This window comes from Synchiropus splendidus, chromosome 9 (assembly GCF_027744825.2).
Source record: "Synchiropus splendidus isolate RoL2022-P1 chromosome 9, RoL_Sspl_1.0, whole genome shotgun sequence".
NCBI classification, from domain to species: domain Eukaryota; kingdom Metazoa; phylum Chordata; class Actinopteri; order Syngnathiformes; family Callionymidae; genus Synchiropus; species Synchiropus splendidus.
Window position 1 is genome coordinate 14,486,449 of NC_071342.1, and position 23,376 is coordinate 14,509,824.

At 41.9% G+C, this 23,376-nt stretch overlaps 2 protein-coding genes across 3 annotated transcripts in view; one reads left to right on the top strand and one right to left on the bottom strand.

Annotated features, from left to right (window-relative positions):
• Window positions 1–17,974, bottom strand: part of mcu (mitochondrial calcium uniporter) — a 63,047-nt gene extending 45,073 nt beyond the window's left edge. For both annotated transcript variants that reach the window (XM_053874795.1, XM_053874794.1), the window contains exon 1: window positions 17,698–17,974. In XM_053874795.1, the coding sequence (XP_053730770.1) occupies window positions 17,698–17,814 (117 nt within the window). In that variant the 5' untranslated portion in view covers window positions 17,815–17,974. The remainder of the gene's footprint in view (window positions 1–17,697) is intronic.
• Window positions 17,975–23,217: 5,243 nt separating this feature from the next.
• micu1 (mitochondrial calcium uptake 1) overlaps window positions 23,218–23,376 on the top strand; it is a 29,039-nt gene continuing 28,880 nt past the window's right edge. The window contains exon 1 of the mRNA XM_053876129.1: window positions 23,218–23,358. The gene's annotated coding sequence lies outside the window, so the exon portion shown is untranslated. The remainder of the gene's footprint in view (window positions 23,359–23,376) is intronic.

The window sequence follows — 23,376 nt, forward strand, 5'->3', positions numbered from 1 at the left end:
CCAAGTGATGGTGAGAAAACAAAATAAGGATTCCATTCTTGAAAGGGGAATATTATTAGCTTGGTTGTGCTTCATGTTTTTTGGGGTTTGCACAGTTGCATTGCTTGCACGTGTCTGTGTGTAGCACGTATTGTTAGGCTTTTCCCAGGGACAACCAGAACGGCAAAACATGAAAAAAAGGACGCCCAGTTTTTCTCAGCAGGGCACCCTAAATTTCCAATTATAATGCCCTAGTCGGAGTGTCATCACACTGACAGTGTGCTTGGTAAACTCAGCAACTCCCAACCCTTTTGCAGCTATGGCTTGGCCATTGTGGCCACCATGTTTGTTTACCGGCAAAATCTTGCGGTTATCCACATCTTGTTGCAACACTCGCAGCATGGAAGTGCTGTCATTGATGAGGTGTCTAACTGAAAGCTTTGTAATAGGAGGACTATCTTCTTTTGGCATGGGGAGTCACATAGTGTTTGCTGAATGCGAGAAAAAGAGCTTAAGAGGTAATAAAATTCAAGTGGATCTATTTATTTAATGAAGTGGCAAATATTATGTATACACAGCTTATACAACTGTATGCTTATCTTGCATGAATATATAAAAGGTGTACAAAACTGCTGCCGCGATAGCTTGTAGTAAGAGAACGAATCTTTTTCTTCGTTTTTTTTAAGGTTTTTTTTTTTAATTATCAGGGTCAGCTAAGTAAAACAACTGCCCAGGAGAGCCCTGCATCTTTTATAAAGTTTTGTACAAATAGATGTTTACAGCTTCTTTCTTTTTTTCTTTTTACAAAGCAAGGTGTTATGTCAAAGACATGACACATAGGAAGAGGAACGGGCCGGGGGCGGAGTTATGTCCTGGGGGCGGGGTTCTGGACGCCCTGTTTCAAAAGCCTAGCTAAAACCCTGCTTACTGTTGATCATGATACAAAGCTATTAACATCTAGAGGCACCCAGACACACTGTATGATTCTCACTCACTCACACCTCCACACTTCAACATTAGTCTACAAGAAGACAAAGCGAGATGCAGCACCACTAACAAGACTCACATGCATAGTTTTTCAAAACTATAAAAAGAATATTCACTTTTTATTTCCTTTTTTATTCTTGACCAATGGGGTGGATGATTTGGGTCAAAGTGAACTCACTTTTAAATATATCAAGAGCAAATTGAAGTGCCACCTAAAGCAAATGATGCCTTCATGTACCAAGATGTGTCGCCGCCTGTGTGCAAACAAGAGTAGACAAGGACTGCTACTGTGCTTCACCCGCTGACTTTCCATTTGAATGAAGAAACTGTGGAAACACGTTTAGATATCATGGGACCGGTGAATGGCCCAATTCACTTTCACATCCCCATGGAGAAGACTGTTACCCATGTTCGCCGGGCCGGGCGACAGCTGGAACACAAACATTTAGATAATTTAATATAGCCGGCACAAGGTGGACATGTGACTGCTCCTGGTTACGCAAATAGCAACTGCACAAATAAAGGCAAGCAGGTTGCAGGAGTGGACTTTGGCTTCAATTATTAAGTTATTAACATGACTGTTTGCTCGAGGCGGCCTTTCGCATGGGATAAAACCAGCTAGTTTCCTTTGTTGTGCAGGGAAGTCGAGTGCAGGTTGGAGGGAAGTTTTCCCCGGCAGTCAACAACAGCGCTGTATTTAGATGAGTCTCAAAGGACTAGGACAAATATCAAACCGGCCATGAAGAACATATTTGCTTTTCTGTACAGCCCAAGCTGCAATGAGATTTAGGAATTCAAACATACTGACTGCTGCACTCTAGACTCTTTAATCACAGTATGGAAATACATTTGACTCAACACACACTCTGCGCCATCTCTCTCATCCTATTTTTAGTGCGGTGGCGATGGATGAGTAAAACAACAGAGAGAATGGAAATGTCTAGTATCTCCATGCTTCTCCACGCTTCTCCTGCCTTTACTCATAACCTCCTTTTGAATCAAAGACTTTGGACACGCTGCAGCTTGAAACAGCTGACTGGCATCGCAGATCTCATACAAGAACACAAATGTGTGACAATATTCGGGGGGGGGGAGAAGAGTGAGCAGACACACATCACGACAGCTCTGTGTAGACAGCAGGGAGCAGGGTCATCGTCAGACTCCTTTTATAAGGTCACAGGACATACATTGCTCACTGGACTGCGTGTCCAGACTACCAATGAGACTTCAACGGCCAAGAGTGGAAATAAAAGCGTTTTACACCTTGAAAATGTCCAGGACTCTTTACAGAAACCCAATAAATTCATAGTTATTTTTGCTAAATGCTGTAAGTTAATGTTCACTGGCGGGGAGGTTGGAGATTAGGTGCTTCTTCCCCACATATAAACTAGCTCGAAGGTCCGCCGTGGCTTAAACAAGAGCCACCACGTCTTCAGAAAAATGTTCTCTTTTTTTAAGATGAAATATCACCTGATCAAAAGTATAGAAACAAAGTGGAAACATCAGCACAAACGGATAACACATAAGGCATCATGGAGGTGGAAAGAAAAATCACGAAAAAAAGCATCGTAATGACTGATGGCTGTTGCTAACGGAACTCAAAATTGCACATTTTGGCCAGACATATGAAGAGACGGACCGCGTGAGGACTGCGTGGAATGGAGGCAGCTGCTTATTGTCACCAATTCAGCAAAAGACAAAACGTTCCCCCCGACTTCTTGATTGGCTGCGCTACGTTCCGTACTAGTTTTTTTTTTTTTTTTTACCTGGTATGGGGTGGAGGAGATCATCTGGGGGGTGGCACTGGGGCAGAAGCAGGCTAAAGAGAGCTTGACCAGGCAACACCCTATGTTCCTCCAAAAGAGACGGAGGGCGTTTCAGGAGGAAAAAAGCTTTGGCCTCATTACCCACATGCCAGTGGTTACTGAGTAATTACTGGCATGTCCGCAATAACTTTGCTCAATTGGGTAGAAAATTTAAATGGTGCCTGGCACTCAGTCTTCTATAATGTTAACATTAAAATGAAAAATCAAACACGTTTATTTTTGCTGACCAAACTGGTTCATAAGTACTTTGCGTGAACCATGCATGGACTGCTTTTGTAACCATGTCTGCAAATATAACAGGCCGTTTTTACGCCCAACATGAACAAACATGCATTACTGAACCACAAAAGAGATCAGCTTCCGACAAGAAGCATGTCGTCGTGGTACTACATCATCTGCGCAGTCATCAGTTATATTCCTGAATCTGAGTTCACTTCAGAGCCAAAGCAAGGAGAGGGTCATCCCATCCACAATGAATTACTCTGTTTACATAAGCAGTGTGCAGACTGTCCTACTTCCTGCAGGTGCCTTTGAGGAACGATGGTGTCAACAGAGAGAAAACACTAGACTGTCACAAAGGAGAAGAAAATGCTGCCGTCACCAAAAAGGTTGTGGAATTAGCTTTTAAATGTGAACTGTTTACAGTGAGTCAGTCGTCTTTTGCACACTGAAAGAAATATTTTTAAACAAATCATGCATACATTAATAGAAATAATAGAATTTCTTTACTCTAAAATGAACACTAACATTATTGATTATTACAATGATTTAAAATGATAACTTCAGCCAAAACTATATAGCTTGTTACAACTAAAAAGTGTTTTTCTGTGTACCTTGCTAAATAAATATTTAATGGAGGTTGGCAAGTTGACAGGTTGAGGGGTTTATGAGATGCCTTAACCTCCTGAGACCCTGCATACTAACCGGAGGACCTTTGGCTTTTCTTTAAGCACCAAGAAGTATACATTCTTTGACCTCCAGGTCACTTTAAGGGACACTACTATCTTGTGATGATACTGTATAACAACAATTTCAGTGAAAACAGGGTGGCGGGAATGCCAGCACATGACTTTAACAGCAGCTAACAAACCAAAAATTGAAACATTTTATTCAGCTTTTCAGAAAGAAAAGCCTTTTACACATGAAAAGATGAGGATTGAACATAAATATAATAATAACAATAATAATAACAGTCCTCCTTAATAACAAGGCAACGCGGCCAATGTGAGTCACGATACTGACAACAACAGAAAACTCCACTCACGCCAAGAATTCCTGGCAAAAAGGATCAAAATCTCAAGAGCAGGGGAGAACACCTATAGGTATGTGCAATAAACTCTGGAGTTTCCTAAGATGTTTCACTTGGATAATGTTAATTACTCCCATAGTGGGTGAACATTTGTAATAGCAACAATCATAGTGAAATGCAAACCCATCAACTTATTAGGACCTTTTTCAGGGGGGGCAAGACACATTTAGTTATTCCTTCTTATCCCAGATGGATACCCAACATTTGCACCCCAAGCAAATGTTAGGAGGAAAAAGACAAGCATATGAAGAACACACCAGTGCAAAGTGCAGCTCGGGGGCCTCATGCCAGATCATATTCAGCCCTCATAAAGTGTCAGGGTGGAGCTTTTGATATCCTACATGTCCTGGTCGGGTATTCTGGGTATACTCAATATAGTACCTGCAATGACCTAGAACAGCAGGAGGAGCTTTACAGAGAAGTCAGGGCCTCTTTAGGTCAACGCAGTCTGTTCTCAACATTATAACACAAAACCCCTTGTTTTGAGCAAGAAGGACTCACTGTTAAAACCATCTATCAGTTTTTAATTTCGAAGCACTAGTTAAGTGCTCCTGAAAAATTGTGCAGCACAAAAATAGTAGCCAAAAAAATATATTATGCATTATGTTCACAAAACTACACAGCCTATAATAAAATCTAATTAAAATACATGGAGGTCTGGTAATGGAGACAAAGCTGGGAGCATTGTGCAAAACAAATGTCAGCTCTTCAACTGGATCTAAGCTTTAATGCAACACAATTTCCATTTCAGCAGTTGGAAAGGTTTATAGCCAATATGCACTGTGCTGTGTGTAACTGTGGGGTTCAGTCCCAGTGTCTGCAGCCATTGATCCACACAAACTGGGATGCAAGTTAATTAAAACAGACAAGCTTCAACCCCTGACTCATTTAAAGTAGAGTAGTCGGTCGGCGTCAGGAAAGAGCGACGCAAGTGACTTGAACCTTAATAACAGCAGAGTGCCGGCAAAACACAATCCCTTATCGTTGAAGAACAACATTTGCTGAGAGCACTGTGTGCGACTATAACTCAGGTAATTACGTTTCAAACCAACTGGCATCACACGGAGTCCCGCCTACTTGGGCTCATTGACTCCCAGAATGTGCTGTGAATCTGATCAATCTCAGTTAGGAGCACTTCTTGACTGCGTAATGAGGTTGTCAGGAGTGTCATTCGGAGAACATAGCGCGCCGACTTCACAGAAGCAAATTCTAAAATCAGGGCACACATGAGACCGGCGATTGAACGGGCTTCTGTCAAGACCGGAATACAACTGATAAATCGACAAACAAGAAGCAGAACTGATTTTGAAGCTGGGTTGTTTTGGGATGTTGCAGTGGAATGGGGTCAAACAGAACTCTGTGTTTCGCAGTTCATTTATTTGAAAACTGGAATTTTTGTGCGTCCATTTCACAGGTTTACAGTCTTGTCGTGTTATAAAAAGGAAATAGAGACATTAAAGGAATTCATACATCAGCTACTTTGATTCTGCGCCGCCACAGTCGGAAGGATTTACGTCTTCTTTTACGGCCGATAAATCACAAAATACAATCTTTTGCCATTGAAATATATTTTATGTAATGTAAATCAAACACGAGCTGATATATGATTCGAGACCCCTGTATCGGACCTGAAGAATATAAATGACGCCCAGTCAGCTGAGCTCAGATTTGACCTGTTTGGATGAAATCACTCCCAGCTTTCACCTCACTGACAGAAGAATGGGGCATGTAATTCATTCAACGCTGTCGCAGGTCAGTGCTGCTATAAAATAGGTGCCAACATGGCTGAGCAATTGTGAGGCAAAGCGACACACTCAACACAATGATGATGTCACACGCGCACACACACACAGATACACAGAACATCCTGTTAAAGCGTGACCACCAGCGCCCTCATTTCCTTGGCAACATTACACCAGTATGTTTCACATAAACTCTGACAGGCAGCAGTTTCGTTTGTCGCCTCACTCCTTGCAGACTCTGCCGTGTTATCAGCCGAGAGACTTGTGCCGATATGCTCAAATTACCAACACAAAGAAGGTGTGACGAACTTGAAAATGTCAAGCCCTCCTTCCAACACAAGACAACTATCCTGTGGATAAAGATCATATACAAGCAAATGGGACGTGGGATGTACTTCGTAGACATCATTGATCTGTGCGATGTACCTGCACAGCACCATGGTATCATTATCCATATTGTATTTTTTGAAGTTCAGACATTCATTGAATCAATTCAAGGATAAAGTTGGGCAACATTTTCTACTTCACGCTGGCATCTTTTTCTACTGCTGTACAGCAGCTCTTACTCCCAAAACAAAACTCTTCTGTTTGCACCGACTCACAACACATTGATGGTTTTCTTTTTTTCCCCCCAGTTTTTAGCAGCAAAGAAGACAAACTTGTCCTCAGATTAAAAGGCTTTGAGTAAGTCTTGTAAAATTGTTCAAAGTTTTGACATGATCTGCATTTTTCTTCTGTCAACAGCGTCAGACATCCCATAAATTCCATGCTGCACTGCTGATCTGGATGCTCCCTGAAAGTTGCTAATTCGCAACAATGGTGAAAATTGAAATACCTTATAAAAAAAGCATGATTTTGCAGCAGTGTCTGCACCTCATATTTTTATTTACGCACAGATTAGGCACTAGAGATCTTTAATGTTCCTGCTTGAGACAAATGTGGCCAATCTAATAGCTCAGACATTTAAATTTCCAACTGAGAGATGTCGTGCCAAGAAGCAGCTCTGGTGCCTTGTTTATCGACAAGATTGCAGCTTCAAAGTGAAGGGTATTCCACGGCTGGATGATGGAATAACTTCTCTTCTGCTCCCCTGTTCTGTCAATGACAGAACCCAGAGAGTGACAGGAGTCCTCCCATCACGATGGCCGCTTCAAGTAATGTGATTGTTTTGAATTTGTCAACTTATATTTCAAACGTAATATGGAGTACTTGCATCAAGAAATATTCAGGTTACTATGCTGCATCACAAGACACCAGTGGTTCCGAAAGGTGCTGTGAAGGACATGCATAGATAGGCTCACAAGTATCCATCTGGATGCAACAGCCAAGGGTGATGCACAATAAATCACGGCCATATCAGTGTAAAGACACGTATGATAGATGCGACCATGCAGTGCAGTAATGCATAATATTGATGTCCAAGGGAGTGAGGGAGCGTGTGCACACTATCTGATCCCCTTACTCAACATCAACAAGAGGCCTGCGCACCTAGGTATCGAATCACATCAACATTCACGAATGAAAAGACAAATTTTCAAAGACATTGATTCACCGTCTGAGAGCTAAAACAAAACATAACCGGATTCAAGGTTTGGTGGAGGTGCAAACCAGCCTGAGGGGTTAGTCTTGTAGGTCCAGAGCATCTGGTTAGCATAACAGGTTTTACGGCACACAAACAGGCTTCCTGAGTAATCTGGGAATCACCATATTTATTTAAACCGGTTGAATATGCAAGGAAACACAAGTGCACACAAGGATCAGGGACACGTAAACCCACGTAGTATCTGCACATGTTCTGTGTTGGATGAGCCTTTGGTCCACATTGATCCAGAATTTACAGTCACCATATCCCATACGTTTTGAAAACATGTCTCAGAGGGATTCATCGGGATATTTATGAAAACGATCTTCCTCAGTTCTCTCCTGCGAGCAATACGAGCGCAGATTAGCGTACACTCAGCAAGAACTGTTCAGCATATTGTTAATATGAACACAAACTCTTCAGCTACTTATTCATCGTAATGAGCAGCAATCGACCGTTGTGACGTATGTAATCCAGACATGTGAGCAGCACACACACTCTAAAGCCAATCACAAACACAAGTTTAATATTTATATATTTATTTAATATTGACTTTCTGAAACCATAATCAAACAAGAATTTATGGAATTGAAATTCAAGCTGAAATTCAAGTATCGATGGAGCAGGAAGCATGTGACCGCAGAGCTGCTAAAAATGCTCGGAACATGAGAAACCCACAACGCTGGCCACTCTCTCGTGTCTCTGTCCATTTGTAGCTCAGTGTTTACTTGCAATAAAAGCTCAACCGCGTAGACAGTATAAACCCTCATCTATTAGCGATCAGTTTGCTTACTCATGCACTAATATTAGCACTCATGTACTAATACTAACATGACCCTGTTAGTACTTTTAGAGCACTACAGTGCCACAACAGTCATGGCATATGTACTACACCGTTTGATTGTTTTCAATTAATTCATGTTGACGGCAGAAAGAGTTTGGTTTTTACAGAGGACTTTTTTCAAACTCACACGAAAAAAATGTTCAGATTGGAAAATGCACGATTCCAAGTTGATGTAGCCTTAGATTTCAGTGTATACTACATATTAGGCAATAATTTGCCTTTTAAAAGCCATTAATGAGACATGGTATTTGGATAAGAAAACAGGACCAATGCTAGCAAGAACAACCTTGCAGCAAATATTACATTTTTTTCATGCAGTATGCTGACTTCTGCAGGAGAATTTATTAAGTAGAATTTATAGCATGTATACATACTATAATGATATATTTTTGTAGCTATTGTGAATCACAACAAGATACAACCTCTCAATCCATGAAAGAAGAAGAAAAAAAATGAAATTGTTCTTAATATTATCCACATACACTAGTAGTTCTGAGACTCTTTTCTCTCTTCTCTCTTTAAGAGGAATCAGCAACACATGACTGGCACAGATGGGAGGAGCCCAGAAGCACAAGCGCTGTACTCGTATTAAAACACTTCTTCACGTGAACATTACCCGTTAGCTAGCATGCGCATTACAATCTACATTCTTCATGCTTTCAAGGAAACACAAGGGTACGATTTGGCAACACCCGTGACACAGTGCAACTCACAAACCTTCATCTCACTTTAAATAATAAACAGGTGAACGCGTCATGTACACTCAAGCGTGTGTATTTTGCCAAACAAAGATTTCTTCGACACTTCCTACATTATTAAAGATTGCTTGTAGCCGGCTTCACGTCAGATCTGCCTCCTGGATTAATTCTCTGTGAACTCGCACACACATAAGGCTGCAAACAATCGATACACGCTGAAGGAGAGGTCAACGGCACCTTCACTTTATATGCAATTAGCTGCGTATTAAATGCTTTCGACATTTTGTAGGACAGAGCTCTGTGAGTTTGAACCCTGTGGCTCGCAAACTAGGTTTAATGACAGGAAGCCGGTGTGTCCCCTCAAATGCTTGACTCAGATCCAGGCAGATAGCCCAAAGATATGGATTCGATACATGTTCAGCTTCACAAAATAATCTCCATTTACTATTGCCCAAATGGCTCTATGACCAACTTGCAGAGACCCTGTTAAAGCAAATTTATCTTTATCCACCGTTTACATTCGAGGAGCTGGAACTGTAATCCACCCGCGAAAATAATGAAAAAAAATATTTTTGCAACAACAAATTTGTTCAACATGTTGACAAAAAGAATGAATGTTGAAGCTTCCCTAGCAAGCTTTGCCAAAAACTCAACCTTTGCATAAGTCAGAGCACAACTAGCACAAATATTTGAAGGTAAAAAAATATCAGTTTGCCAGACAGCCAGGGTTTTAAATCAGCTTTAGTGTTTTCAGGTAGGAGCAGATAAAGAGGCAAAAACAGGTAAAACAGAAAAAGAGTGGTGAGAGCCAAGCTTGTCAGAATATATAGCACTCAATTACACATTTTACAACCTCATTCAAAGTCATCAATTCATATAAAAGTGTGATGACAGATTCATCATCCCTGTAATGACAAATTAAAAGGGTCACCGTGTTTACCAGCTTTTGAAGGTGAGTCCACCCAAACCAAGTTAAACATTTTCCACCGCACTGTATTTCACCTGAGGCATTAAAAATGTGCTGCGTATGCAGTTTTGTGCTCCAAGACACAAAAAAAAGGATTAACCGTCATGTATTGATCTTGGATAAACAGTGTAGCTTATACACGTTGCATAGTAAGCTGGTGGCTCAGCGACAGAAAACACTGCTTTAAGATGGAGGTTAGCTTTTTTGCTCATGGCAACATTCCGAAACGATTTTCAGTGTGTATCATAACGCTGTCATGTGACCTATCTGGGAGCTATTTCAGTCAATCCATTCAAGTGTAAATTGAAAACATCGTGCTCAAAAGACGTTTTCTGTCTTTAAGTCACTGGTTTATCATTGAGTTCCAATGTAATAATCACACACACACAGCCATTGTGTCGACTTGCTGGCACACAGAAAATGAAAAAAAAAAAAAAGTGCCCTCATTCAGTTGTGTTGTCACATGCCAGTACCATATCTAGATTCCATTCTGTCCAAGCACAACTGTCAGTACGGGTTGGTGCCACCTCAAAATATCTATCCACCTTAATAATGAGCCTGCTCTCATATCTGCAAACACCAAGGGGAGGTGCGCTGCCGATGACCTTCAGGTTGCAGCAGGAGCCTCACCTGTCCTTTTGGCACAGGATGCCCCCGGCCTCGGCTCCTGGAGACGAGACGGGGCAACCAAGTGAAGCTGCCATCCATCATCGCATTACACACATTGGCCTAGTTTAATGTCCTTTTCAGACTTGACTGGAGACACGCTGGGCCACACAGAAACATGGAAAGCAGCTAATTAGTCTACGCCAACAGCGGCGGTGCACCAGTCATTTAGCGCTTCAAGGGTGAAATCCCTTTGGCTTGATAATAAGGACAGTGCCTATCAGAATGGTGTCATCCATGATATCCTTTTCCATAATTCCTAGCAGATTAGACAGACGTGCTGTCAGGAGGAACTCTTTAGGATTCAAAACAATGAAATAATACCGCCATTGTTGGGGAAACAAGAAGCCAGATGGACCACAGATGCATTGTCCTTTATAAAGCACCTGCTTTCCCCCTTGGGGGCAAACAGCAGGTCAATATGGAAAAATGCAGCAGCAGGAAAGTCAAGTAAAGGAGAGTTATAATGTAAAAGAAGCATGAGCCACACGTCTTACTTGTACTGCCAGTGAAATGTGTTTAAAAAAAAATCAACTTAGACGTAGGGAATTGCACATTTCTCCATTAATTGTTAGGCGAAATATGAACACTGAATGAGCAGAAGGGGAATTGTCAAAAAGGGTCTCTGCTGAGCCAACATGACACGTCTAAAGTCAGGCGCCGAAATCCTGCCAGGTCAGCCGTGCAGCTTCCAAACCAGAGCAGACATCACAAATCTCCGTGGCCCTCGCACCTGAGCTGACAGGACCTCTGAAGCGGACAGCATTTCATCTGTGGACTGAGATGTGACACAATCGTGGACACTGGTTTTCAATGTTCGCTGGGATACGGCTCAGTCGTCGCCAATGCAAGTGTCCATGGTTTGTTATACTGTTGTATGAATGTATTCTAAAAGGACCACTGTGATTGTTAGAAATGGATTTCAAAGCAAGAATGGAGATAAACCACCAAATTGTCAAGATGCTTCTACTATGTGCTATGTTCCTGTAGCTCAAAGTCAATGACCCATCAAGTCCTTTTAAGTACACAAGCATTGAATATGTATTGCTTGGTGAAGCTCCACTCTTGGAACACAGATGCTCGATTGTCAAATAACTCTCTTGTCATTTAGATGATTGTTATTACATTCTGCTGAGACACAAATTTCCAGTAATAAAAAAGGAATTTAGCTGGCCCATGACTGAGTTTCAAGTTTAGTCCTTTTGTACGATTGGGACTGACCCCCTTGTTCCAGTCCTGTTCTATAAGGCGCAGTCTTTGAGTCTGGAGCGCTCACACTAGGTTAACTACCCAAATCTTCAAACCATAAAGTTGTGAAGGGAGCAACCCTAAAAGCAAAGATCTTGCCTGCTAACATCCACCACCCAAATATTTACAGACAAATGGTATATTTTGAATACATGTGGTGTTGACTGAACTGTGCAAACTGACTGCAGGCTCCTTCAGTTGAGTCCAGAGTTCCCTGTCAGACATTGGATACCACAACGTTTGAACAACTTCATAGATACTAGAGGCAGGGGCTCCCTCAACAGGTCCGCAGTCCATCAAAGGGCATATACAGTCAACCACTCACACCTGTGACCAACTTGAGCCACCAACTGACCACACAGTTTTCTGCACAGGAGGAGAACACTGGACAGCAAGGAGGAGAGACACGCCAGCATGAAGACGGTTAGTTCCAAACCCAGATTTCGACTCAGATGATCATTATATTTTCAGAAGCATCCCCAGTCTATATCCACCATATCCATTTCAAATTTCATATGCTTTAGGCCTGAAACATAAGTGCCCATCTTGTTCTTCAAGTTGTCTCTTTCCATCTTGTAACATCTTTCATTTCTACTTGTCGATAAAATTGATATCGTCTCAGCTTCTCCCTTCCAGACATCCACATAGTATAATAAACCCATGCTTCCTTCTGCACTCTCCATCGACCACCCTGACAGCCATTTACATTCGCTTGGATCAGATTTCCAGACTTAAAAAGCAGGTGTTTAAGAGAACAAATCTCTTCTAAATGGCCAGATATTTCTATTAAAAAGAAGAACAATTTGAAATAGAAAGTATAGATCCTTTCAATCTAGGACTAGGTTAACAATGTGTTGTTTAGAAAGGCAGGATCTGTTGTTGGGAATTTCTTGTAAGCCACTCCTGGTTATTTGCAAGCACCTGTTATCCAGCTCACTGCCTCCTCTCCTTCTGAGACTCAGCTGCAGGATATTTAGAGCGGTATGTTTTACAAACATATCAGAAAAGAAACCAACACTGACTTAAAAAAAAGACAGAATACTTGTCATCAGTTTTGGTGTGTATATCTCTGATTTCTCCACATCATTTGAAGGCTAGACATACAGTAAGTACTGCATAAAGCTACCAATGCAAGATCAGGCGTATCATCCTAGCCGTCGAGCCGCAACTTTATATTTTTTTTAAAATCTATTTTTACCAGTTTTTCCACAGTCCAAATCCAAACATCATTGTAATATGCCTGCAAGATCATATTCAGCCTTTCTATTGGCCGCAGAGCAGAATTTGAGACGGTGCCAGAGAATGTCAAAGGTTATTTAAGAGATTTTCTGTCTCCACAGAGCAAGATGTTCTTTCACCGCATTATCGCTCGTCTTCTTTCTACAATCCATTATAACACAAAACTTCCATCAGTGACAACAGAAATTGTGCTTAGGCTTGATTTGTGGTAAGCAGATAAATGAACCCAAATATCTCATTGAGGGAAGCCTAGTTTTTCAATGCATTTTTAGATTCCAAAAAAAATAAATAAATAAAATGACACCACTGAATTGGTGCCACGTTGGCCGAGTCTTTGATACGGCACTTTTGTGTGAGTTGATGGACTGGGCAGTGTATAGACTGAATAAAACATAGCTGAATACTGAGTGACTAAAATTCTCAGCAATGATAATTCGACATGGCATGAGTGCTGTGGACCCCGGGGGAAAACTCTCTATCAATTTTTGAAGTTGCATTCAAGCCTATTAAAATGTGCGCTGTGAGTCATCATATCATAAAAATGTAAAGATCGATGTGTGAAGCTAGTATAAGCAGAACCATTAAGACCACTGTGCAGAGAAACCACACAATATATAGGAGCTAAAAATAGACTTGCCGTAGACTAGACACATCAGTTGAGATTGCAGTACAAAATCAACAGGTCACTACAACGTCTTCAGTGTTGAGGACCGTTCCAGGATAGAAAGAGCTGAGCAACACTGAAACCCTCTCCAAGACCAAGGTCTTGATGGAGGATCATGGATACAAGCAGCCACAATAAATGTTTCCTCTGTTGGATGGCAAGAGGGTGAGAAGCCCTGCCGTCCAGGAGAGACTACTTGGCACCAGCATCTCTCAGGATGCTTCCCATTCCAATTTGAAGGAGGAAAGCCGTCCACCTGAGCTGGAAGGGTGGCATCCTTCAAGGTTTCCAAGAAGAGGGAAGTACATCAGTGGTAAAATAATTTATATTAGCAATTAACACAACATCAACACCACTTCATCGTGACTGTTGTCTAAGCCGAATATGATTCAAATAAGCAACCAAACAATCTTTCCAAACACCCTTTGAAACTCCCCCCTACGATAGATCACCAAGTGTCTCTTCTTCCCACACAATGGGAGCATCAGTAAAATGCACATGAAACGTCTGGCTGAGGGGCGTCTGGTAGGGAAAAAATCCAAGCTGAAAGCCTGCTTCAACATGTTCTAGTTGGACATGCCCAGAGTTCCTCAACAGGGAAGCGTCCAGGACATAACCTTAGGAAGTAGTGGAGCAGCTTGAGAGTCCCAATGAGCCTGGGGGCTACACCCTGGCGTCTGAGTTCCAGTACTGTAGCTACCCTTGGCTCGATGTGGGTCACCTGGATCCCAACCTGAGTCCGGCCTGGGAAAGAGGTCAGTATGTGACAGCCTGGTTGAGCAGAGCCCCACCAGCACCTACGAGAAGGATCATCAGTTGCAGTTGGGACTGGGCACCATTCAGAAGTAGAGACCTTGCAGATCCAATCGCCAGAATCCAAATGTGGCTCTTGTGAGTGCAAACAATTGTGAGAAACTACGTCATGAATCACAGTGATGCACAAGACACTGGTAACGATGGAAAAAAAACTGCAACAAGGAGGGACATTGAAATGTAAACCAAGGACGATAACAATTGATTAAGCCTCACGACTCCATTATTATGCATTAAGAGGAGCACCATGCGAGTGTCAATCATGCAACAGTGACACAAAAAGGAAATCATTAATTAGCCACCCCAGCATTCCACATTGACACTCTATTCATCATTAGACGTCAAAATGTTTTGTCTACTATACGCTCACACCCTCCCTGCTGTGCATATGAAAACATCCGTGTGGATGGGAGTCTGAACCGCAGGGGCACGTGAATAAAGCCGCCACAAATGACCGGACCATCACTTGTTTATCACCTTTATGGCAGGCAACAGCCACAAAAATGACAGCCACTCTCTTATCACGCTAATCCGGACAAGTTGGGCGGTAGGCCCGTTAAAGGCAGTGAGGATAAATGAGTTTACTCCTCTTCTGATTGGATTAGATCCCAAGATCAGGTCTCAACCCTCCGGCCCCAATGACTGCCGCCACAGACCGCTCAGCGTTAATGAGCTCGGCAACTTAAAAGGAAAGAATCATGATGTTTTCTTCATTGAATATGCCCACTTTTGTGAAAACTCAAACCAGTGATGTGCTACTATAAATCTCTCGCAACGATCCGACTCCCCTGCCTCGCTGCTGGACGGCGGCTTTTATATGACAGCTGACTCAATAGTAATCCAGCAAATGTGAGTCTCTGGAGGACTGAGGCTGCTGTGCATCTCCCCGGGGATCTGGCGCATCGTGACTGGGTCACAGCGATTCAAGCAGAGAAAGTGATTGACCTGGTCAATCACAGCAATTGGGGAGGGTCACACCTCAGTGCGAAGCATGATAGAAGTCTGGAACTTGCGTCGACCTGACGCGCTCTCGTCCGAAAGGGTTACCCACAGTTACACCTTGAACATGTAGAAGATACTCTTTAGAAGTGGAAGCTTTCTTATAATCTGAGGTAGCTCCTATAGTCAGTTAACCAGTTAGCAGTCTTATCAAAGGTCCTGTCCAATAGCTTTATTGAATGTAGAAAGATAAACAAACCTGTGGCAACCAAAGACAAAACTATTTGTGTGAAGTCAACCATTTGGATTCTTAGATAAATAAAATAAAACATCGCCGCTGTTTGTCATGTTTTGACAGTTTGCATTAGCGGAGAGCCACATGTGCAACGACGGATCGAGTGTGTCTACATTCTGACAGCTTCTTAACCTCCAGGCCATTCTGGTAAATGTTGCAAAACCATTTTGGAAAGAGCTTGTTGCAGTGGTCGAAACACTTTCAGAATAGACTGCTTGGAAACAAAGACCTTTGGTAAAACCAGACTTCGCTGCTGTCGGCCGTCAAAGATGCCAAAGGGGAGAAACTAAAAAGAATAAAACCATTGATAAGCGCATCACATGGACGGCGCAAGTTGCAGAAGGAAAAGAGTAGGTGAGGGATGGTTGGTGGTGAATGGACAAAGAACTCACCACCATGGCTTAAAAATAAGAGCCTTCAAAATAGTGATTTATATTGGAGAGATTCATTTCTCATGATCGATAACTTTTTTTATAATTATATAAAAACAATTTTATCAAAACAAATTGTCTCTGTTTGTTTCAGAAATTCTGGTGGAAACCCTATGTTAGGTCCCAGATGGGTCACAATAAAGTGAAAAGTTGAGGTCAACAAACGCCACCCGACATCTTCTTGAGACTTGGAGTAAAGCCACAGCACACTAAGGTGGTTGTAGAAACGCAATAGGATGTCAGGTTAACAGTAACAACAACCCATTGGGAGGAGAGGCGATTACACTCCAGCTTGGGAGCATCAATGGAGGCTGAAGAGTCCGAGAAAAGAGCATTGCCGGACACCATCCGGCTTAACTGCTCACACAATCACAATGTGCTAATTAATCATATCCATTCTAATTTAATTGTAGTCATTAGCAGTTTGCCCATTCATCACAAAATTCCTTAGTAAGGATTCACACTAGACGTTTGTTTACATCCAGAGACGAGCAGAGACGAGCAGCGACCGTAGCATCTATAACAGCAAGTCGTCTTGAAGAGCAAGGAGCGACACGGAAGATCTGCAGAGTTTAACAGACTAATAACACAGTCCGAGCTTCAAATACAGGGTCTGTGTGCTTGGCTGCATCGACTTCCTCATTCTTCTTCTGAGAGGGTCAGCGAGACGGGAACAAGAAGCGCATCAGCTACAGGAAGAGCTGACGTCCAGGACCTGCAGGAAAACCCAGGATCTCCCATCTGAATGGGGAAACACCCACAGGGAGGGGAGAAGCAGCAGGCAAGCTGGAGAGTCTGACATCATCCAAGTGTGGACTTCCATGTTCCAGAGAAGTCTCATCTGTGTGTGTGTGTGTGCGCGCGTGTTACATGAAGGAGCCCACACGTAGTTTCCCCGCCGGATCATTCAGAGGTGGTGGATCATTCATGGTTAGTGGCAGTTCCCTCTGCTGCACCATCGCGAAGCCCATTCGCTTATCAAAAGCATCACAACCTGAATTGGGCGAAAATGAAAAGAAGACAAGCCCAGCGGTCGATAAGGAAGCCGATCCCTCCACTGCAGATACTCGGGAATAATCCACACCTCCAGCAGCATCGCCTTCAAAGGCACCGAGCGCGGATTTTGGCGACAAAGTTGAAGGACGAGGCGGAAATGGGAGATAAAACAAGGTGAAAGCAGAGAGGCAGCTTCCAGTGAGCGGCAGGGCAGCGCCAGGGGGGTTGATGGGCTTCAAGCCCTCCAAAAAACTGCATTGCCTGTCAGAGCTCCACGTCCCACCGTGGACCAACACACCAGCCCGGGACTGTGCGTCGACTCGTCCGAAGCCTTTCCGAGACACAACAAAAGGCAGGTACGTGGGATTCTTCCAGCTAGTTAGCGCTACTTCCTTAGCCAGCCACCGCTGCTCGGTCCTGCCTGCCCCAGTCCTACACCTCACTACGCGCGAGCTCCAGTCCTGGGACTTACCGGTCTGATGTGCTGATGGTGTCGCTGGGACGAGACGACTAGTGCGGGGAGGCTGCCGGCCACCGCTCCGCTGCTCCGGGACAACAGGAGGACTGATCTGCACACTTTCGCAGCCATCTCTGTAGTGAACGCTCGCCGGGAAGGAGACTGCTGCGGGCGGACCGAGACGCACCGAAGGGAAGAGGGAGGGTGGTGGGCGGTTTTGCGGGGCTGGACTACCGCTTCATACACATGCCCAGTGTTGCGCCAGTATGCAAAAACACACCACGCCGCTGGAAAATCTTGGACGTAAACGTCAAGATTAAAGTGCTCAGGGATCCGTCAAATGAGCTTTCGACATTAAAGTCAGAACTTTTGCTTCATACAGTATAAGGGATGTAAACCCAGAAGACTTCCAGACTAATCGAACAAATATCTTTGCATCTTGTACATTAAATACTATGGTATTTATTACACAGACATCTTCAAATCCTCTACTTGGGGTCTTGTTCTAACGTGCAAACCACATTGGAGATCTATAAAACAGAAAAAAAAAATAGCTTGATGATCCAATCCTGTCAGCTATTCAACCAAAATGTTATTGGATTTTTTATAATTCACTTTGAAATTCTGGTGTCTGGTGTTTCGCGTGACACTCAAGGGTCGCAGGTCAACTGAGCCAATCCCAGCCGTCAGCAGGTGGGAGGCATATTGGACATTTCCAGTGACAGAAAACCACTAACAAACACGCAGTTTTGTGTTCCCAATTAACCCTAAAGTATGCATTAGTGTGTCACAAATAAAGGTAAGGTTAGTTAGATTTATTGTCAATTCTGCAATATGCATTGCATATAGAGGACAGACCCAATAAAGACCCCTCAATAAATATGTTCATGAAAAAATGTCTATGTGCCACACTAACAAAATGAAACAATCACACACGCAAATGTTTTTCAAACCCTACAGAAAGGCACGATTTATAATACAGTCTGCGGCACGGCACAAAAATACACATACCGAACGAACAAAACACACACATGCATTTTTGCAGGAATATACGCAAATACACTGTTTAAAATCTCCAAAAATATCATTAGACTAATGCTCTGACAGCACAAACAAAAACTCCAAGGAACACAATGGAAAATAAAGATTTGAATGCTGTTTTTTAGTGTTCCATGTGCCACGATCAATTTGGGTTTTCGAGTGTTATACAAGGACAATACCACACCTGCTAGACTACATGCGTCAGACAAGTTATCTGTCATTCATTTTTCAACACCTCGCCGGCAAGTGATGACATTTGTACTTAAATTGAAAGTAAATGTGAACTGATTTTGATCAAACATCACACACGTTTGATATCATGAGCACACTGCTGCGCTCACAACATGTTTAATGGCAAAACAAAAAATGTTTTTCCAAAGCACATTGCGAAGAGGACTCAAGGGAGTGGGACAAAATAGCTTTGTGGCCTCAAGGAAACCACTTATCAGGGCAGTGAATCGGGGAAAGGCTTTTTTTTTCTTTTGTGACGGAGTACAAACATTAGACTTTGGTGCAATGGAAAAGATCCTAGGGGTAAGTGGGAGGTATCGGGATACAGGCCTTTTTTGAGTGATTGTGTGAGCTCAGATTTTGATCCGTAAAGCTGCAAAAATAGAGAAGACATCAGAGTTCAACTCCAGCACAGTTTCAACAGAACTTCACAGGTTTGTGCAGCGTATCAACAGGCCAGCGTGGGTTTTTGAATTATTGAATTGTTACCAAATGTTGATCTCAAATATGTGGCTGTAATAATTGGTGTGCAGTCGGTGTGTCAGGCTGTCTTGGTAGTCATCATGCCCTCTATTACTGTGTGTCTAATATTAGCTTGTCCTTCACCCACTCTTGAGACGCTGTCCCAAAAGCATATCTCACTGCATCAAGTCTAATTGAACCCATCTTCAAAGCCACTCGCACAGCTCTGCCAAATGTACATGAATTTACGGCTTCTGTCCACAAATAGAAGAATCAAGAGCCCACAATGGAGCGTGAGGAGCTTTGTTCCCTCCAGAATTATTCAGCAACTCTAAATGGAAGTAATGGAGGCGGTAATGGCCTTTTTGGTTAATGACTGACACAGATACTCTCCTTAGTGCAATGTTTAATTCCTGAAACCGGTCAGCAACAGTCTTCGTCCCCACCTGTGTTGGAGAAAACCAATACCTCTTCATTTATTTATGTCCCAAGACTTCACTTTCACTTGAACTGTTTGCATTAACTCTTTGAGAAAATATTCCTAAACGATAATTACGATAAAAGATAATTATCTTTTTTAAATATATTGTGCTTAATTCTATTTTGTGTGTGTGGGTGCGTTTTCTTTTTCATCTGTCAGACTAGTAATTTAAATGCAAATAGTCAGTGGTGGACAAGGACCTGCTCAAGGCTCTTAGCGGGAATGCTTTCTGTTGTAGTCTTGCTTGGTGTTATTTTGAAGAATTTGTAGAGCGTGCATATTTCCTGAAGTAAAAATCTGAAGTACTTCCTTGCCCTGTTTCACATATTTCCTGAAAAGTTCATCCAAACACTTCCATAACTTTTCAACTTAGTTTGAACATAGACAAAATTTGGCAGTAAAGGCAGAAGTAAATCGCTGAAAAAGAAAAAAAAAAGGTCCATTCAAGTGACTTTCACAAACAAATATTGGCATCTTTAAACTTAAGTAGCAGTAAAGATAGATAGATGATTGTTCAAGGTTAAGTTTATCAATTTATAGCTACTCTTAATAAAGAAAACACTTCTGTCGCAGTCATGTGACAATGTCATCGATATTCTGTTGAGACCGGATCTTCCTCAGGATATGTCGGTTGGGTGGCTGGTACGCATACTAAACTTTGTTCTGTTGCAGCACTGAGAGTTCCCCATCATGAAAGCTGCTACCGTGCTGACTTGGCTGAATTTCAGAAAGCTGTCAGACTGCACTATATGCTGTAAAACAAACCAGAAGAAGCTCTTCCATTAATTGAAATGCCTTTGGCTCAAACACAAGTTGATGCAGCAGTGTATTTCAACACATCACTAATCATCCACTACATAAAGTAACATTACCCTAATTAGACGACGTGTGACCATGAATTTCTTCAGATGGCTCCCAAACACTAATAGCTGCTGTGAAATGGCTCTCTTTCACTCAAAATCAGTCCCACTTGATCTGTATTTCTCATCCGAAACCAAGTTTTTGGCAATTCATTATTGCGCACTAAGTCACAAGTAGTTATCTGGATCATGCAAATGTCTGTTTACTTCCCTCTCACAGTTTCAGTAAAAGCTGAAACAGTCGTTGGCCGCTTGTTACTGTGCTGCGAAGGCTGTGCTTGCCTTATCTCCCACTGCACCTTTGCCCTGCCACTGCAAGATGATGCCATCAGTCAGCATGCAATAGTGCTGTATAAATTACTGTTGTTTTGTAGGTAGACCTACATAGTTAACCTTCACAGAAGTATCTTTGGTGAGCCAAAGACAAAGCTCAGGCTCAGAGAACAGACTCTAGGAAGGTGATCCAGCCATGTCCAACTTGGTGGAGGGCCCAGCTCAGACTGACGGCACGATGGAGACATGATAACTCCTGGTTGTCTTGAACCACGTTGGCACTCCCCTACAACAGTGTGTGAGTGGCCATCAAGCCACAAGGCAGAAAAAAAAACACTTGCTACTCAAGTATCATGGAAGAGAAAAATAAATAATAAAAACACACCATTTGATTTTATGTAATATTTAATTTTAACTATATTTATGTTCTGCCCTAGGAGGTCGAGTGAGATCTGGGCCTCTTCATTGCAACTACAGAGAAAGAAAATGATTGAGTCAGGTATTTAATTACATTCATAATAATGACCTTTTGGACAATACTTTCAATAAGAAGTCGTTTTAATGCACTATGTCACACGCAATTTTCTTGAAAAAAACGAATAAAAGAAAATGCGAATGACAAAGCTGTAGCGACTCATTTCTTCTAAATGGTTCATACTCATTGTGGGTTAGAATGACAGCATGAAAGACAGTAAATGTTCTTCCCATAAAAAGCAGGAAGACAAAAAGAGGATGTTTATCTCATCAAACATTTGCCAGTTATTTTTTTCTTTCTTTTTTTTTGGAACCCTTCCTAAATATTTGTCATCCAAGACAAACTACTCACCACAGCCCACTGATGCCCCCTGATGCAGGCCGTTTGTCAACCTAATAGTTTCATGGATTAGCAATATATTGACTGATCACCTAAGCTATAGCTTCACTTTTCAAGGCGGTGTGGCATATATAAATAAATTAGGTTGCACATATGCCGGAGCACAACCTTAGGCAACAGTTTGGCAAACATGTAGCACTAACCAACACTAACCTTCAACATCAAGGCCTGTTTCTTATGTGGATGATATTTAAAGGCAATGCATTAGGATAAAAACATTTTCCAAGCAGAATGTATTGTATATACTGCAGTGTTGTCCAACTGAAATATATATATATATATATATATATATATATATATATATATATATATATATATATATATATATATATATATATATATATATATATATATATATATATATATATATATATATATATTAATTAATATAATTAATGTAATAATTAATATTAAACAACACAGTCATGGAGAAAAGGGTGTGATGCCCGACAGGACTCACCATCTTTAAATCATCCTCTTTAAATGCCGCAGTTGTGTTCACACAGGCTTTACTGACAGCAGAGACCAAGCTTTGCATCTCATTCAAATCGATTGTCAGTGACGTTGGACTCACAAATGTTATTGGCATGCATGATTCATGTTGTGCTTTCTAAAATAATACAGGCCACAGAATTTACTCAAGTGTCACACAGGCACACATGCTTCACATTCACATGGTATTTTATCTGTCAGGATATAATTCCTGAGATTTAGAATTGTCTTTGTGATATTGAATGAATGTTGGTTTCATTCTCCTCTAATACTTTGCAAATGCTACATGATAAATTATCTGACAATTGTATGACTATTTTATCAGGTCTTCTTAATTGTTACACTGTGGACAAGAAGTGCATAGTGAGAAGTGCATGTGATTGAGTGTGACAGTTCTGCCATAATATTAAACACACATGGATATTCTTGTATTCTCAGTCAAACATCAACTTAAAGCCGCAGAACAGTTGGAGTTTTTCAAGGCTGTGTGGAAATGCGCTTACAGGAATGAGGAAGTGAGTTAGAAACAGATCAATACTGAGTTGTACCAAAGTTTACAGTTTTTCTTGTAATGAACGGCAAAACTATTTTAGTCAAGATTTTCCCTCTTTAAATTTCATTAAATTAAATGTATTAAAAAAAATCTTCCTTCCCCTATTTCTTAGGGGTGTTAAAACATTTTTTAAAAGAGAGATTTAAATGAGGAAATATACAAACTAGATTTTTTTTGTTTTTTTCTATCTGTAAGTCTATGAGTGACAGTTGTTTGAGAGTGGCAGTTCCTGCAATATTACAAGTCGTACAGTGCACTACTGAGCCGACTGCGTGACATGTCGCCCCGCCCCGCCCCTGACTGCTGCCCATGAACACGGAACTGCAGCTGGACCTCTGCAGTCTCCTTCGCATTCAGAAGCACTGTACCTTCGCCTTGAGGACTGACTGGTGTTCGTGGTACCGCTCGTGTGAGTAAATATATCACC